Source organism: Phoca vitulina, unplaced genomic scaffold (assembly GCF_004348235.1).
Source record: "Phoca vitulina isolate PV1807 unplaced genomic scaffold, GSC_HSeal_1.0 scaffold19, whole genome shotgun sequence".
In the NCBI taxonomy this organism is placed as follows: Eukaryota; Metazoa; Chordata; class Mammalia; order Carnivora; family Phocidae; genus Phoca; species Phoca vitulina.
The window spans coordinates 10,938,321-10,957,663 of record NW_022589722.1 but is presented as its reverse complement, the minus strand read 5'-3'; the positions used below and the strand labels follow the sequence as shown (position 1 = coordinate 10,957,663).

General features: G+C 38.1%; 1 protein-coding gene across 1 annotated transcript in view; it reads right to left on the bottom strand.

Moving 5' to 3' along the window:
* CFAP54 (cilia and flagella associated protein 54) overlaps window positions 1–19,343 on the bottom strand; it is a 291,990-nt gene that overhangs the window by 87,825 nt on the left and 184,822 nt on the right. Inside the window, exons 48-51 of the mRNA XM_032416199.1 lie at window positions 13,626–13,679; window positions 8,096–8,303; window positions 5,927–6,006; window positions 4,170–4,339 (exon numbers count right to left, since the gene is read on the bottom strand). Coding sequence (XP_032272090.1) covers window positions 4,170–4,339; window positions 5,927–6,006; window positions 8,096–8,303; window positions 13,626–13,679 — 512 coding nt within the window. The remainder of the gene's footprint in view (window positions 1–4,169; window positions 4,340–5,926; window positions 6,007–8,095; window positions 8,304–13,625; window positions 13,680–19,343) is intronic.

Genomic DNA, 19,343 nt, shown 5'->3' with positions numbered 1-19,343 from the left:
TATGGTTCCGGAAGGGCCCGGGAAGAAGGACGGACGTGGTGCCCACCTCATCATTCTGATTCTGAAGGCTAAATTCTGACTTCAAGAGAAATGAGGTATGAGGTTTAGAATCTTGCTAACCCAAAAACTTAATGAATAAAATATAAACATGCTACTATATCCTAATCCTCCTGGTGCCACGTAGGTGCACAGTGGAAAATTTCTAGTTTCTGCTCTCCACCAGAGAGACAGAAAGTGTAGGAGGATTACTCACTATAAACACTCTGAAATCCCCAAGGAAAGAGGTTTCATTCTGACACAAAATTAAAAGGCTCAAATGTTATCCCATTTAGACAATAAATCAAATATAAAGGAACTTATTTAAAAAAAAAAAAAAAAAAGATAGGACTCTGAGAGAGGCATCCCTAAAAGAAGTAGAAATACAGTTGGAATAACTTTGATCCCATTTATTTCTTATTAACATTCATGACAAAAATGGTCAGTTTGTTCTCATAAAATCCATGCAGCTCACTCTACCTGTCACCCTAGGGAATGTGCCTTTCAGTTTCCTTGACACATAATTTTATTAGAAGTATCATAAAATGTCAAGCTAACCATCATTTGGGAAAGGGACTGTCCAACACTCTCAGCAGCGCCCAAACCGAAGCTTGTGGGGGGTAAAGTTCACATAAGAAAAGCTCATTCATCTTGACAGTAGCCTTCCCCAAATGACAACTCCTCTGCAAAAAGGCAATAACATCAAAGTCTTTGCAGGTTTTGTCCCAAGGGCCAGGTTCATGTATTTAAAATAGGAGCGATTCTGATACACTTGCACATTATTTGCGTATGTCTATCTGGTTTTCAAATTAAAGTTCTACAATGACATTCCTTTCTGTGGCCATTTTGTAATTTTATTTTCTTGTTTCCTTCTTCCTTCCTAAAAAAAAAAAAAATCACTCATGTCTTCCATGGGTGTAAGACATGTGGAAGGCTGGGGATGGAAGGTAAACAGCAAGAACCATTTTCTGGGGCGGCTATTGCTCTCTAAAATAGTCTGGAGAAGAGTTCTATATTCTTCTACAGGAAATCATATAGTCATGTTTTAGAGGGAGAGGGAGATAATGTATTTACATATATATATATATATATATATATATATATATATATATATATGCAAAGCATATATTTTCTATTAATAAATCACCTAGTAAAAATTCCTGCTCTTCAAACTTCAAAAGGGAAAATGGTACATTATTATGCTAATAAGCCCATTTACTATCAATCAACTACCACTGTATTCTTAAAAATAGCTACAAATGTAACAATACTCTGAATCAGTGTGTCTCAAGCTTTTTTGTTTAGCTCAGCACTCCTTATATCTTTAAAAATTATTGAGAATCCCCAGAGCTCCATCAATATTTACCATATTGGAACTTTAACTTCATTACTATTTATTAATTCATTTTAAAATAAAGACAATAAACCCATTACATGTTCACATCAATAATGCATTTTTATGAAAACATCTATATTTCCCAAAACAACAACAAAAATAGTGAGAAGAATGCATCATTTTGCATTTTTGCAAATCTCTTTAATGTCTGGCTAAATAAGAGAAAATCTACCTAATAGAAGACTTTCATATCTGCTTCTGTGGTCTGTTGTGACATATTGTTTTGATTGAAGTATATGAAGAAGACTAGGCCTCACAGAGATAGCTGTTGGAAATAGGAAGAGTATTTTCATATCCTTTTAAAATAATTGTGAATATTCTTCTTTGATACTATACCAAAATGTGACAAGTGATAGTTTTTTAAAAGTCTTTTGCAATGTGAAAGCTAATACCACATGCTGATGAAATTTCCTCCTCTGTTACATTATAACCTATTGGTCTATCTTGTTACCCAGGATTTTGGAACATTATCCACTGGTGATTTGGAAAATATTAACTCCCTGAGTTATGCAAATCCCCTTGATGTTGAAACATTTCTTTATATAATTTTTAAAAATGATGCTTGTTAATCTTAATTACCACCAATCTCATCAGAACAATTATATAAGCATTAGAAAACTGTCAAGCTCATGGTGACAAATAGAAATTTTCCAAAATTCTCATTTCCCTACAAAAGCTCAGATTTTATCATTAGCAACAAATACTATTTGTTGTTTTCCTAGAAGTGGCATGTTCATTTTGCTCATTTTCAATAAAATGCCTGTCAAATACCCAAGTCTGAAAAACCAGTTTGTCAGTTGGTTTTTCAAATAAAAACGGTGTTCCAAGAGACAAACTGCTTGTTTGGCTCTCATTTCAATCACATATGTGTTCTTCCCCAAGACAACCACCAGACTTTGATATGCAGCAAAGATGCTTTAGGTGTATTTCCCATTTAATATTTCCACAGAATATTAAATATATATTCAAGGATAGGGATTTATAAATGTAACAGATTCTACTGGTTCATCAAAGGCATTCTTAAATGAAACTAGGCCTTTTTTTTTTAGGTAGGTTCCGTGCCCAGTAATGAGATCAAGAGTTGGATGCTAACCGACAGCGCCACCCAGGCAGCCCTGGCTTTTTTTTTTTTTTTTTTTTTAATTGCAAGTGTTCGGCAGTAAAGAATGCAATGACCACTAGTATGGTTTGGTGCCACTGGTGTGATTCCCAGGGAGATGCCAGGAGCATTGGTGCAAATAACAACACAATGAAGATGGTGAATGACATCGTAGTTTTGTTATAAAAATAGTTCTGACTATACAGTTCGCCCTGAAAGGGTCTTGGAGACTCCCCTCGAAATCTGCAGACCACATTTTGAGAGTCACTGCTCCAAAATGGACTAAATGGATTTTTATCACTGTTTAGAAACCACAAAAATTATAAATGTCCAAAAATCTACACTGCTCTAGCATAAAATCAAATTTAGATGTGGTTAATCATGGGATGGTCTTCGGTCAAGGCTCACACTGATAAGACGGTTGTATGTTTCTAATCAAAGCAAAGTGGGATTTCTGCTGAATTGATTTCCCCTTTGCAAAAGCTACAGCTAGGCTTCTCCTTTTTCTCACAAAGAAAGCAGCTGGGCTTTCTTATCTGCCTGCCCAGATGTGGGGCAGAAGGGGGAGTGGTGGGGCTTGAAAGCTGTCAGCCATTGAACATCAAATTGGAGACATACTCTTTATTATAACCACACAATTTTAAAACGATAGCTCCTTCTCCTCCCCCGTCTCTACTCCCAATATCTCCATATCATGTATCATTTTTGACCATACTATATAATTTACTTGCTTATTAAGTTCATAGCTTATTGTCAGCCTTTATTACCTCTTATAAACTCCATGAGGGTAGGGTTGTTTTCAATATTGTTAAATATTTTGCCTATATAGTATATATCCAGTATTGGGATATTGATATATCTCAAGAACCTAGAACAGTAACTAGCATATTGTAGGTCCCCAAAATTATTTTTTGAATGAATTAATGAATGGTAAGATAATAAACTTGTGCATTATTCAAAGAATCATTACTGAAATGTCAGACGGCCGCATGATAGAGGTATTTACCACAAATGACATGAGAAGTTCTTGAAAATATAGGTCTATATATTTTTTTATTATCCCACTTAATTGTTTATATATCTTTCAGCATATGGATACAGGAACTATATTCTATTCATCTCTATATCCTCAGTGTCTAGATCAGAGCCTAACAGTAAAGTAGTTAAAGGATACTGGTTGGGTAAATGAGTGAATCAATGAACAAGTCAAATGAAAGATCTGACACTAACAATTGCATAACATTTAAATAATCATCTACCCAAAACTGTTTCTTAAATGGTTTAGCAAAACATAATTCAGAAAATGTTACTTTTTAATAATAGAGCTTGTTTTTAATATTAACTATACTGCAGTTAAAATCAAAAAATAAAAAATACATAAATAAATAAAATTAAAAAGCAAAGCTCTCTTAATTTGTTCATTCTTTGTATAAAACATCCTAGCTGTATGCTTTAATAAAGCAATCATTTTGTTTAGAACTGTAGTTTTAAGGGTAATAATATATGAAAACTCCCCTGAAAAAGAAAATACAAGTAAGCTCTATTAATACTGGAATTTATAAAACGCACATAAGATTTAGGTATATTTGACAAATTAGGGTGAGGAAGAAATTCTCTTCTGTGCCTGAAGAGACTCACCTGTATGCCGCCCGGTGTCTCTGCAGGGCGATTGCCGCCAGCTGAAGCCTGGCCTCCACCACAATCTCCAACTCACCAGCAGAACACTGAGAGAGGTTCTTGTGGCCTGGATGCTCTATCTCCGACACAAGAAAGTTTAGTCTGTCCTCAGCTTCTGTCAGTAAAATTGACTAAAGAAAGAGCACCACACAATCACGTAAGTTCAGAAACAATACAAGTAGTATCTCACCCTTATTCATCCAGGTGTTTTTCACGTACTGAGAAAAGTAACAATGAATGGAAGACCAGATAGGAAATTTGAACATAATCATCAGAGAAGCGTGCTCAGCAAACAGGAAAAAGGCAACAGGAAATGGAAAGGAGAGTAATGGCAAGAGTAAGCATGTATCACAGTTACCCTTTATTGTATGCACAGCCAATGCTCATTACTCACAGTATTTAAACTCTTCTATAAAGTGGCTGCAAATACTGAATTAGCAAATACTGAAGCATTGCTCCTAGAGGTAATACAAGGATAGGTTCCTGTGGGCCTCGGGTCACAACATTTTTGCCAACTGATTCACACATAACTTTGTTTAATGTGTGTTTATATTTAAGGACACATTATTTAATAAATACCATAAATTCACTAACCTTGAACTAACAGCTCTAAAACTCAAGCCTGACGTTTATCTAACACATTTATTTTCTCCATAAAGCACATCACAGCCTTCTTACATTTAGGAATACTAAACAGTATTTCAGCACTATGCTTAGGGGCCATTTCAAATAGTGAAATCACTAACGAAAAGCAAAAAAATGCAAAAAAAAAAAAAAAAAAATGTGGCAATAAATAGACCATGGAAAGGATACTTGTTTACAGTATGAGGGTAGAAACAAAAAGAGCACTGCCTTGTCCAACTCAGCTGGGAATGTGTGTGTTGGGCAACTCAAATTTTTCTGTGCTCTGTGATGTTCACAAATGACCACAAATGAGCCACGGGTATCAATACTGGAGTTATGAGTAAATTTTAGCAGATAGGCAAATTAGCAATTACTGGATCTGGGAATAATGAGAATTGGCTGTATTTCAAGTTAAACTATGGTCATCTAACTGGTAATGTGAAGATAATGAGATTTTACAATTGACAATCAATAGTAAATAGCAGCCTGGCATGGCAGAGGAGAATGGAACCAGCCAAACTTTCAAGAAACAGGTCTCTAAAAACTTGTTTGTACAGTAAATATTATATAAGTACTAGGACACCTTAGTATAATGGTTAAGAACACCATCTGTATTTTATTAGTTGCGTGGCATTAGTGAATTTTTTTCTAAGCCTCAATTTTCTCATGGTTCAGCACAACATAGTTCAAAAATGATTAATACCTACATCACAGAGTTGTAAGAATTAATCATGCAAAGTGCCTGTCATGTAGTAAGCACTGAATAAATGGTAACGGTTTGTGTTGCTGTTGTCATCACTATTATTATTAGGAAATGAGAAACAGGGCGTGGAATACTCAAATCTCATCAAATAATGAATCATATTTTCCACAGTGTCTTAATCAGGTTGTAAAGTCAAAGTCTGACAACCTCTGGGCATCTAATTTTCTCATGAGAAGTAGGCTCCATCTCTCACCTCAATCCATGCTTATGCAAGAAAAGCTACTCGGTCTCCTGAGAGCAAACACAACCCTGAAAGCGAGCCTGTCCAGGGCCTATTAGTGGACATTTTGGTAACCAATTTAGTATGATTTGAAAAATCTTCCAAACTTACCTTCACTGTGCTAAAAGTGAAGTCATCTTTCATTTTTACAAACTGACCAAGTGAGCTTCCATCATCCTTTAAATATAGCTCTGTAAGACAGAAAATTTTGGAAGAACCAAGGATATCTGTGGTTAACTTAAATATTAATTCTAGTTTATAAAACTCATCATGAGTTGGGAAACCATCCATAAATTTCATATTTTAAAAAACCTACAATGATAACTGGAAATACTATTTTATCAAATGGTCCCTAAATATCATATATTCAAAGATTGAGGATGATTTTTTACAATACATCAGACAATTCTGAAAGGATCTTTAGGATGCTTGATGATATTCTTTAAATTACTGGCTACTGATACAGAGTAGTGGTTCCTCCCCTGGACCACTGGGGGAGGACCCTTTCAGGTCCCCAAAGTATTTTGGGTCTTCCAGATATTTATAACATTTCAGTAAGATCTCCTTGGAAATGTCAGTTCTACTGATTTGCATAAGCCTCTCACACTAAGAGCAGAGAGTGAGACCATTTGAAATAGCACAGTCCACTAGATCCACAAGTATCTCAAAATACCGAACCACAATCTGAAGGTTGTCCTTATTCTGAGCCAGGGAAAACTGAGATAATTGAGATCACAGACTCTGCCTGCTTTAGTAAAACTGACTTCTAGACTATAGGAGAGAGAGTAGAAAAAAAAAAAAAAAACCACGACTGGGAATTACTGCAAAAAATACCCACCTAAAGAGACTAAACTTGTCAAGGAAGAAAAGGAAGTCTAAAATAACATGGAATTGAATACCCTTGCCTTCCCCTCTTCTTCCAACTCCTACCTACCTGGCTCTTCTCCTAAAATAGGGGGCTCTGGAGTGAGAAGTCAGCTGAGTATGAAAGAGGGCTTAAGAATTGGGAAAGGCCCAGCAGAAAGATCTGGGGCTGGGTTTTCTCCCCTAAGGGAGAAACTAAGGAAGAGACAGAGAAAGATACAAATGAATGCCTGGAGACTGGTATGAAAGAATCCTGGGAGATGTATCTGAACATGAGAGATGCTAGGAAGAGTGTGATCCACATTTTCCTTCTGCTCTCTCTGCCTCTGAGTGACCCTGGTGCTTCTCTGTGTGGCCCTCCCAGGTAGTAACCTGCTCCTCCTCTTGGAGGGTTAAATAACAAACTAGGTTTTTAGTGGCCATCATCTCCTGATCTGTTGGCCTCATCATACCCGAATAATAATAATAGGAGTTACATTTTAAAACAGAGCCAATATTACTCCAGTATCCAAACTGGACAAAGATACCACAAGAAAAACTACAGACCAATATCTATAATGAATAAGGATGTAAAATTCTTCAACAAAATACTAGCAAATGGAATCCAGCAACATATAAAAAGAATTTATACACCATGACTAAATGGGAGTTAGCCCAAGAATGTAATTACTTTATTACACCATATCAATAGAATAAAAAAAATAGAATCATCTTAATAGATGCAGGAAAAGCACTTAATAAAACCCAGCACCCTTTTAAAACAAAATCATTCAACAAACCAGGAATAAAAAAGAAATTTCCCTGCCTGATAAAGAATATCTATAAAAAATCCACAGTTAACACCATACTTAATGGTAAAAAACAAACTATTCTTAGGGCAACATCCAAAACAGTTGAAAAATACATATATACTATGACCTACAAATCCCATACATGGGCATCTTATCCCATAGAAATATACATTATATGATATGGATATGTAACACTTCAACACTGTTCCCTAGAAATTGATATGAATGCACATCAACAATAGAATGGTTGAATAAACAATGATATTCACAGCATAGAATACTATATAACCAGAAGAGCAGAACAAACAAAGCAGTTGACTTGAAGTGGTTTTAGTGAAGTTTTTCTGGGTGAGAAACACAAGATGCAGAAAAATGTAAAATATGTCATTTTATAAATAAATGACAAGTCCTATTTTGTACATATATATATGAAAAAGTATATGAATACTGACATGTATGAATGGATATGGATACGCATGTACCTGACATGTGCGTCATGAAGTGAGATTAGAGAAAAATATGGAATATATACTAGACTGTTCATATGGATTATTGGGAGTGGAGTGGGAACAGTTGGAGAAAGAAGAGAAAGGAAAACAAGCAAAAAAATAAAACAAAAGATTACCTTTCAAGTTTGGAAGGTTGGCTCTACTCTTCTCAGAAGTAAGTCCATGGTAGATTGTTTTCATTGAATTTTCTGGGACACAATTTATTGTTGCAGCCACACTTATTAAAAAGTATGCTTTAACAAAAGAAAACTTATTTAAAAGATGTTCCTGGCCAAGTGTAACCAGAATTACAGGCAATCCTTTACTTATTAATTCATCAAGTGCCTAAAAAAGAAATGAAACAAAGAAGAAAACAAGGCAAATCAGTAAAATACTGTTTTCAGGTAATATTAGTTTTCATCCCCTTTTGCATTCCTCATTTGGTGTTAGATGATGGAATACAGGATAGACACGACGTACCATAAGTGACAGGTCTATCGCAAGAGACCTGTAACGTCAGAACTATCCCAGTGGTTCTAAGTGCCTCCGCCACTCCCCACCAGTTTGTGACCTGTGCTTCATGAGCCCAGCCCTGCCACATAAGGAGTGAACCTGGTGCTGAGAGCAAGGGAGGGAACATCTTATCAAAATAAAGAACCCACAAAAGCTCATCAGCCATGCACGCCCGGCTGTTCTGCTTTCACATGAGTAAATTAGAGGTACTAGCACAGGAGCGGGGGGGAGAATGGGTAGACAAGCATACTCCCTACCCAGCTTAGATTCCAAGCTCAATCATTAGAACTCTGCCTTGTGTACACCCTATTAACTCCCTGGTCCCTCTCCTGTGCATATACACGTCCTTGGCAAAACAGCCATGGTAAAATCCAAAGCTGGACCTTCTTTAGGTGTGCACACTGCAGCTGAAGAAGACTGAAGAAAAGCATGCAGTCAGGCTAAGCCATCCCACTTTAAGATCCGGACCAAACCTCTGTGCTACTTGGTCATCATTCTACATTTTCCCAGTCCATTCACTCTCCCTCTCTCCTAGACAACTATTTCAGGCTCTTTCTGTTTCTAAATCCTGACCCTTCCTCCCCATGCTCCTCCCAGCTAATGACCTTGCTTCTTCTACTTAAGAGAGAAAACTGAAGCAGCCAGAGTAGTGTCCACAGACCCTACAGCTCCATCTCTCCCACCTACCCAAGCAACTGCCCTGCCTCCCTTCCTGCCACTTAGGCCATGGATCCTCTCCCCACTGGTCTACTCGTCATTCTCTCCTACATCATAAATGTCCCCTTGCTGCAGACATTCTCATCAGCACAAAGCCATGCTGTCTTCTCTTCCATCTCAAAAAAACAAAAATTGTCTATACTTTGACTTCCTTCTCCAGCTACTACCCAAATTCTCACTCTCCTTTATAGCAATGATTTAAAGAGTTGTCAATATTCCAATTTCTCTCCTTTCATTTGTTTTTAAACCCACTCATTTCCTACACTAAAACCCTTTAAGGTCACCAATGGCCTATACTTGCCTTAAACCAGAGTTCAATTCTTAGTCCTCATAAGCCATGTTATTTTTAATCTAAGACATCATTATCTTATATGCCAATTAAACCATCGCAGGTCCTCGACTATAAAATGCATTCTAATTTCAGAGCTATTAAATGTGAAAAAAGATCCTGTTTAAGACTCAGTGAGTTGTGGTGCTTGATTCACCTGCAAAATATGACACTATTAATCAATTCCTCTTTTGAAAATGTTTCTCTTAGCTTTCAAGTCACCACATTCTCTTGGTTTCTTTCCTATCCTGTCAGTCATTCCTTTTCAGTCCTTGCAGCTTCCTCTTCTTCTCCTATATTTTTAAATGCCAGAGTGTCCCAGGGCTTGGTCCTCTTCCCTCTCCTTACTCCCTCCCCCTAGATGATCTCTTTTTTTTTTCCCCTTTAGATGATCTTAAACAGGCTCATGGTTTTAATTTCATCTAAATGCTGATGAAATCCTGAGTTTTTCTTTCCAGCTCCAATCTCTCTTCTAAAATCAAACCAACTTCTGACTCAAATAATCCACTTGGATATCTAAGAGATATCTCAAACTCAACATGTCCAAAACTGTATTCCTAGCCTCCTCACAACCAAACACACACACACACATACACACACATACACATGCACACACACACACACACACACACTCACACTAAAATATAAGCTCTATGAGGGCTGGGAATTTGTCTGTATTGTTGATTGACTGATGTGTTTGATTGACAGCACTGAAACAGTACCTAGCACACAGTAGGCTCAATACATCAGCTAAAGTGAGCCCTTTAAACAGGTAGATCAGGCCACCCCTCTGCTCTAAACCTTCCAGTGGCTCCGCATGCTGTTCAGAAAAAGAACCCAAGTTACAAAGACCCTACAAGGCTCTTCTCGAGCTGGCCCCGTTACCTCTCTGACCGTCTCCTACCACTTCCGCATCATTCACAGGGCTCTTAGCCACACTAAGATGCCCCTCACCACCTCACCAAGCTAGGCAATCCTGCCTCTAAGGCCTTTGCACTCACTGCACTCTCTTCCTAGATGGTTCCTAAATTTCCAGATTTCCTAAACTTGCACCGTTACCTGTTCACAAATGCCACGTCAGTGAAGACTAACCTGATTACCTCATTTAAAATTACAACCCCCAACCTAGCCCCAAGCTCCTAATCCCCTTTATGTGCTTCTGGGCTTATTTTCTCCCTTACCATGGTTCACCTTCTAACTTACTATATAATTTACTTAATTATAATGTTTTTTCCCACTAAAATTTAAGCTCTCTGAGGGCTTGGAGTTTGTCTGTTGCTGACTGACGGCTGTATTTCTTTGACAGCACCAGAATAGTGCCTTGCACACAATATGCTCTTATTAAATATTTGTTGGATTAACAATATGTGTTAATTAATAATTTCGGATGTTGGGGCTGTCTATTCTAGAAGAGAGGGAAACTATTTGCCTTATGTTAATTAAAAAAGAAAAGTCTCGTTGTTTGGGAGAGTTTGAGGCAACATTGGCAGTGAAGTCTATTGCTGTTGTTGATTCTCTACTCCCTTCTAAAAGGTGAAAATCACTACCCGCAGAAGAACCAGACATGGAACCACACTGAGCCTGAGCAGGCAACAAACTGCGTACTAGGAAAATGGCTGACGTTCTCTATCAGGGGGTGGCGAGGGGAGAAACTTCAGATTGGTTGGGGGTGTAAGGGGAGGGGAGAAGGTTTCTCTTCTCTTTTTTCTCCCTAGCAAACAGTGTCTTAATGAGCCTTGACAATTACACACAAACACTTGAGGATCAAAAGAAGATTAATTAGTAATGCTACTTAACACTCATTTCTCTCCCTCTATACAGAAAATATAAAGTGTAATCTGAAGAGTCTTAAGCAGACCAACAGTTCTGTTTTAATTAATTAGCTAATAGAAATCGGCTTTCCATTTTACTGTCAGTTTCTTTTTGTTTAAAAAGAAATGATCAGGCAGACATTCTCTTTATACCCAAAAACACTCCTTAAAAAACTATTTTTAGGATGTCTTGGAATTTATGACTGGAAAGAAATAAATATTCTTAAACATCCGAAGGTCTTGGAACAATGAAACAAAATATGAATATGTATCTTCCTAATACTGATTCTTTCATTGCAGGCAACTTGCTTATAAATCAAAACAAATTTTAAGGCCAAACAATGAATCATCTGAAGCATAATTAAAAATGAAGTTTGTGGAATAACAAGAATAATGGAAAAGTAGTAAGATTACATTTAATAAAAGGTGGCTATAATGCCTATCAAAATTATGGAAGATAAAACTAAAGCAATATAGAGAAATGTTTCTCAAAATTATTTAATAAAAATAGCTTACTTAATGAAACAGAATGCTGTTTCCTAGCATTTAAAAAAATTAAAACTACGTGCACCTGCCTCTCTACATTGACTAACACCTGGTTGTGTGAATGCCTTACCTGTTTGTAACCCCTTAACCATGGCTGCTGTGAATGCCTTACCTGTTTGTAACCCCTTAACCACTCCTCCGTTCTAACACTTTCTAGTGGACAAACTGACAAGACTCCTAAGATTTAAAAAAAATGATTTCAAGATATTTAAATGCTACATGGCATGGATGGAGCTAGAGAGTATTATGCTAAGTGAAATAAGTCAGAGAAAGACAAATGTCGTGTGATTTCACTCACATGTGGGATTTAAGAAACAAAACAGATGAACATGGGGGAAAAAAAAGAGAGAGGCAAACCATAAAGCAGACTCTTAACTATAGAGAACTCACTGAGGGTTGCTGGAGGAGAGGCAGGGTGGGGGATGGGCTAAATGGGTGACAGGGATTAAGAAGGGCACTTGTGATGAGCACTGGGTGTTATATGTAAGTGATGAATCACTAAATACCACTCCTGAAACTAATATTATACTATATGTTAGCTAACTAGAATTTATATAAAAACTTGAAACAAACAAAAAATACATTTAAATGCTACTAGGTTATCAAAAGCTTAAATCCTAATCATTCAATTACTGACAAGAACAAACGTATTGAGATGGGCAGTCTAGTCTTTTCTATGTAAAGAATACTGGGATGTTAGAGGAGTTTCTTATGAAAATGCCATATGGGGGTGCCTGCATGGCTCAGTCAGTTAAGCGGCTGCCTTCAGCTCAGGTCATGATCCCAGAGTGGAGGGAATCAAGCCCCGTGTCAGGCTCCCTGCTCAGCAGGGAGTCTGTTTCTCCCTCTGCCCCTTCCCCCTGTTCCTTCTCTCTCTCTCTCTCACTCACTCTCTCTCTTAAATAAATAAATAATCTTTAAAAAAAAGTTTAAAAAAAAACAAAATGTCATATTAAAACCTTCCATTAGCTAGCACTACAGTGGTAAGCATATTGCAGTATGAAAATGTGTCAAACCATTCAAACACCTTAAATTTATACAATGTTATATGTCAATTATGTCTCAACAAAAATTTTTTATTTTTATAATTTTTTTTATTTTCAATAAAGGAAGAAAAGAAAACCACTGACTGAGAGAGGCAGTCTCAGACTGGAGAAAGGATGTGAGTAAAAGCAGTATTGAACAAGTGAGCTAAGAGCAAAACACACAAAATCCTTTTCCTACAATCGAAGTCAGCCATTCTCGTCTAGGTAGTCAAGATAAATATTAAAATTAGATACTTGACATGGCTAGATACACAAAATGAATACATATACATAATTGAAAAATATACAAGTAATAACTGATATTTGCTCAATTTGAAAACCAGATCAGTTTCGGTCCAATCCTACCTTGGGCCTCAGCATTGGGAGATAAAATCCCATTATTAGAAATAGAAGAGCATATTATGTAGGAGATTTTCTTTTTCTTTTTCTTTTTTTTTAAAGATTTTATTTATTTATTTGACAGAGAGACACAGCGAAAGAGGGAACCCAAGCAGGGGGAGTGGGAGAGGGAGAAGCAGGCTTCCTGCTGAGCAGGGAGCCTGATGCGGGGCTCAATCCCAGGAGCATCTGCTTAACGAGTGAGCCACCCAGGTGCCCCTATGTAGGAGATTTTCAAAAACAAGGGTTACACCTACTAAATAGATTGAAATGACTAAAAGTTATCCTTCCTAAATATCCAACATTTATAAAATATTGTTATCCTTACCTGTATATTTTCTTTACTAGTAAGAGGTTTTCCTGAGTCAAATGACTGAAATATCTGTCAATATACAAAACATTAACATTAGAAACAAAAATATTAGTTTTTATATGAAACTGTTAATGTGTCCTAAAAGTATTTTTAAAATAATTTTTATTGTAAAAGTAATACATGCTCTGGTCAGAAAAGCAAGTATAGAATAAAGAAGAAAGTAAAAATTACACATAAGTCAACTTCTCTTAGGTTGTCAATGTTAATATTTTGATGTCTTTACTACCAATTTCTTTTTTATGTATTCTAAATTTTTACTTATATGTATTTGTATTCCTTTTCATTAAATATTATATCATACTCATTTTTCCATGCCATTAAGTCATTTGTAAACCTCAGTTTTATAGCTAGGTAATGTTCAATCCTATGAATGAAGCATAATAACTCCTTTCCTTTTGTTAGACATTGAGGGGGACTAATTCCCACTTTCATCCCACCATTCAGCCCTAGTTTAAGTAACACGGGTGGCTATTTTGTCTGTATTTCTGATTATCCTTTTTGGATAGATTCCTGGGAGCAGAACTGCTGGGTCATAAGAGTATTAGCACTGAGTATTAGCATTTAGAAGAATCTTTGCCAGTTTTGAGATAAAATCATATTACTCTTCAGAGTAACTCTTTTTGTGGTTCTTTTCCTTTGTTGTGAATGACCTGTTATATGTTTGGCTCTAAATACAATGTTACATTAGGAAACATTCCATTTATTTGCCACAGGAGATGTATCTTTGTATAGGGTGCATTCCTTTTGGTACAGAAGGCCCTTTTTTGAAGATGTCAATACTGATGCTCCACCCATAACCTCTCCGTCACCTCGAAGTCACCAGCAGCTTCTGTGGATAGGTTATTCACATATGGACAGTATCCTACTTCAAGTACCTTATTTCTTTGCTTGAGGGTGTTCTGTGGCCACAAGAGTATTCAGGAGAGGCTGGGAGTGCAGGGAGCAACCCATTCCAATAAGCATAAGATTGTTCTCCCTGGTCTCTCTGAGGGCCCGGTTGCCCACGCAGGGACATTCATGCTCTCTGTGATGGTTCTCCTCCCTTCCGATCTGACTTTCCCACACACTCACCATTCTCCTTGGAATCACCTCCCAAATATACTACTTGCTCCCAATTCCTTGTCTTAGGATCTGAGGGATTTGAGGGACCTCTAAACCAAGACATCACATATAGCTCTTACTGGAATAAAGTGTTGGTAAGTGTTAATTTTTTTTTTCCTTTTTTGAAGATATCCTGTATCTTCTCTAATCCATTGGAAAGTGAATAACTGAATCCAGGGGAAGACCTTTGGCGATATAATTGGAAGAGAGTTGATGATGGGACTTTAGATTTGGCGATAAGAGCAGAATCCCAATACAAGTATCATGTTAAAAGATAGAGTTTCTGAGGAGAAAGAAAAATGGCGGAGGAGTAGGGGACCCTATTTCAACTGGTCCCCGGAATTGAGCTGGATATCTACCAGACCACTCTGAGCACCCACGAAACCAGCCTGAGATGTAAGAAGATCTGGATCTCTACAAGCAGAATATCGCAGGTGGTTGGTTTTGAGGTACGAAGCAGGGAGCCCTGATTCCGCAGGCAGATATCGGAGGATAAACGGCAGCGGGGGGTGCCTGGCTGTGGGGATCCCACACCACCGGTGAGCGACAGCCTCGTGCACTGGGGACGGGGCACAGACTCGCAGACTGGTGGGGGGGAAGGACTTTAGGGCAGCCCCCTGGGCGAAAATGTGGAGCGGCAGGGTCGCGTGTGCGAACTGGGAGCGGCTGGTGGTTTTAGAAGCACAAAGGGCAGAGACGTGCTCCGACCTGGAGGCAGGACTGGGGGCGCTGCGGAGGGGTGCACAACCCAGGCCACTGCAGTTTATAGCAGCACGGACAGAAACGGAGACGGTGTGGCCCGGAGAACTCACTGAAGAACTGACTGCAGTCTCTCTGCTCTGAGGCAGAGGGTTGGAAACGGTCTCTTCTGCTCTGACTCACAGAAGAGACGCGGAAAGCCGCCAGAGAACAAAAGCCCCAAAAACTGATTCCCGCTGAGCCCATCCCCTGCCACAGGGGGGCAGGGCAACTCCCCCCAAACAGGGTTGCCTGAGTAACAGCGTGGCAGGCCCCTCCCACAGAAGACAGGCTGGGAAAACAAGAGGCCAGCAACCCTAAGGTCCCAAGAAAACAGGTGCATCTTGCTTGGGTTCTGGTTGATAATTTGGACTCTATACATTCCCTCAAACACCCATCAACAGAATGACTAGGAGGAGGAGCCCCCAAAATAGAAAACACTCAGAGATTATGACTTATGCTGCAGATTTACAAATGGATGCAGATATAACCAAGATGTCGGAGATGGAATTCAGGCTAGCAATTGTGAAGACAATGGCTAGAATGGAGAAATCAATTAATGGCAACATAGAGTCTCTAAGGGCAGAAATGAAAGGTGAATTGGCAGAACTTAAAAATGCTATCAATGAGATCCAATCCAATCTAGATAATCTAACAGCTAGGGTAAAGGAGGCAGAAGAACAAATAAGCGACCTGGAAGACAATATAATAGATAAAAAGGGAAAAGAGGAGGCCAGGGAAAAACAACTCAGAATCCATGAAAATAGAATCAGAGAAATAAGTGACACCATGAAGCGTTCCAATGTCAGAATAATTGGAATCCCGGAGGGAGTGGAGAGAGAGAGAGGGCTAGAAGATGTCTTTGAGCAAATCGTATCTGAGAACTTCCCTAATCTGGGGAATGAAACAAACATTCAAGTCCTAGAGGCAGAGAGGACCCCTCCCAAGATCAAGGAAAACAGGCCAACACCCCGGAATGTAATAGTAAAACTTGCAAATCTTAGAACCAAGGAAACCATCTTAAGGGCAGTTAGGGGGAAGAGATTCCTTACGTACAGAGGGAGGAACATCAGAATAACGTCAGATCTATCCACAGAGACCTGGCAAACCAGAATGGCCTGGCAAGACATATTCAGGGTATTAAATGAGAAGAACATGCAGCCAAGAATACTTTATCCGGCAAGGCTTTCATTTAGAATGGATGGAGAGATGCAGAGCTTCCACGACTGGCAGAAACTGAAAGAATATGTGACCACTAAGCCGGCCCTGCAAGAAATATTAAGGGAGGTTCTATAAAAGGAGAAAGACCCCAAGAGTGATCTACAACAGAAATTTACAGGGACAATCTATAAAAACAACATCTTCACAGGCAACATGATGACAATTAATTCATATCTTTCAATAATCAGTCTCAACGTGAATGGCCTAAATGCTCCCATAAAACGGCACAGGGTTGCAGATTGGATAAAAAGACAGGACCCATCCATATGCTGTCTACAAGAGACTCATTTTGAGCCTAAAGATACATCCAGACTGAAAGTGAAGGGATGGAGATCCATCTTCCATGCCAGCGGACCTCAAAAGAAAGCTGGGGTAGCAATTCTTATATCAGACAAATTAGATTTTAAACTAAAGTCTGTAATAAGAGACACAGAAGGACACTATATCATTCTTAAAGGGTCTATCCAACAAGAAGATCTAACAATTGTAAATATCTATGCCCCCAACATGGGAGCAGCCATCTACATAAGCCAACTGTTAATCAAAATAAAGAGTCATATTGATAACAATACGTTAATTGTAGGAGACCTCAATACTCCACTCTCAGCAATGGACAGATCATCTAAGCAGAAAATCAACAAGGAAACAAGAGCTTTGAATGATACGTTGGACCAGATGGACCTCATAGATATTTACAGAGCATTCCACCTTAAAACAACAGAATACTCATTCTTCTCGAGCGTGCATGGAACTTTCTCCAGAATAGACCACATACTGAGTCACAAATCAGGTCTCAACCGATACCAAAAGATTGAGATTATTCCCTGCATATTCTCAGACCACAATGCTCTAAAACTGGAACTCAATCACAAGAAAAAATTTGGCAGAAATTCAAACACTTGGAAGCTAAAGACCACTCTGCTCAAGAATGTTTGGGTCAACCAGGAAATCAAAGAAGAACTTAAACAATTCATGGAAATCAATGAGAATGAAAACACATTGGTCCAAAGCTTATGGGATACTGCAAAGGCGGTCCTAAGGGGGAAATACATAGCCATCCAAGCCTCACTCAAAAAAATAGAAAAATCCCGAATTCACCAACTAACTCTACACCTTAAAGAACTAGAGAAAAAGCAACAAATGATGCCTAAGCCACGCATTAGAAGAGAAATAATTAAAATTAGAGCAGAAATCAATGAATTAGAAACCAGAAACACAGTAGATCAGATCAATGAAACTAGAAGTTGGTTCTTTGAAAGAATTAATAAGATCGATAAACCACTGGCCAGACTTATCCAAAAGAAGAGAGAAAGGACCCAAATTAATAAAATTATGAATGAAAGGGGAGAGATCACAACTAACACCAAGGACGTAGAAACAATTATTAGAAATTATTATCAACAACTATATGCCAATAAACTGAGCAATCTGGATGAAATGGAGGCCTTCCTGGAAACCTATAAGCTGCCAAGACTGAAACAGGAAGAAATTGACAACCTGAATGGGTCAATAACCAGTGACGAGATTGAAGCGGTGATCAAAAACCTCCCAAAAAACAAGAGTCCAGGGCCTGATGGATTCCCTGGGGAGTTCTACCAAACATTCAAAGAAGAAATAATACCTATTTTACTGAAGCTGTTTCAAAAAATAGAAACAGAAGGAAAACTTCCAAACTCATTCTATGAGGCCAGCATTACCTTAATCCCCAAACCAGGCAAAGACCCCATCAAAAAGGAGAATTTCAGACCGATATCCCTGATGAATATGGATTCCAAAATCCTCGACAAAATCCTAGCTCATAGGATCCAACAATACATTAAAAGGATCATCCACCACAACCAAGTGGGATTTATCCCAGGGATGCAAGGGTGGTTCAACATTCGCAAATCAATCAATGTGACAGAACACATTAATAAGAGAAGGGAGAAGAACCATATGGTCCTCTCAATTGATGCAGAAAAAGCATTTGACAAAATATAACATCCTTTCCTGATTAAAACTCTCCAGAGTATAGGGATAGAGGGAACATTCCTCAAGTTCATAAAATCCATCTATGAAAAACCCACAGTGAATATCATCCTCAATGGGGAAAAGCTGAGAGCCTTTCCCTTAAGATCAGGAACACGTCAAGGATGCCCACTATTGCCATTATTGTTCAACATAGTACTAGAAGTCCTAGCAACAGCAATCAGACAACAAAAAGAAAAAAAAGGTATTCATATTGGCAAAGAAGAAGTCAAACTCTCTCTTTTCGAAGACATGATACTTTATGTGGAAAACCCAAAAGACTTCACCCCCAAATTACTAGAACTCACACAACAATTCAGTAATGTGGCAGGATACAAAATCAATGCACAGAAATCAGTTGCTTTCTTATACACTAACAACGCAACTGTAGAGAGAGAAATTAGAGAAACGATTCCATTTACAATAGCACCAAAAACCATAAGACTCCTCAGAATAAACCTAACCAAAGAGGAAAGGATCTATACTCTAGGAACTACAAAACACTCATGAAAGAAATTGAAGAAGACACAAAAAGATGGAAAAATATTCCATGCTCATGGATCAGAAGAATAAACATTGTTAAAATGTCTATGCTACCCAGAGCAA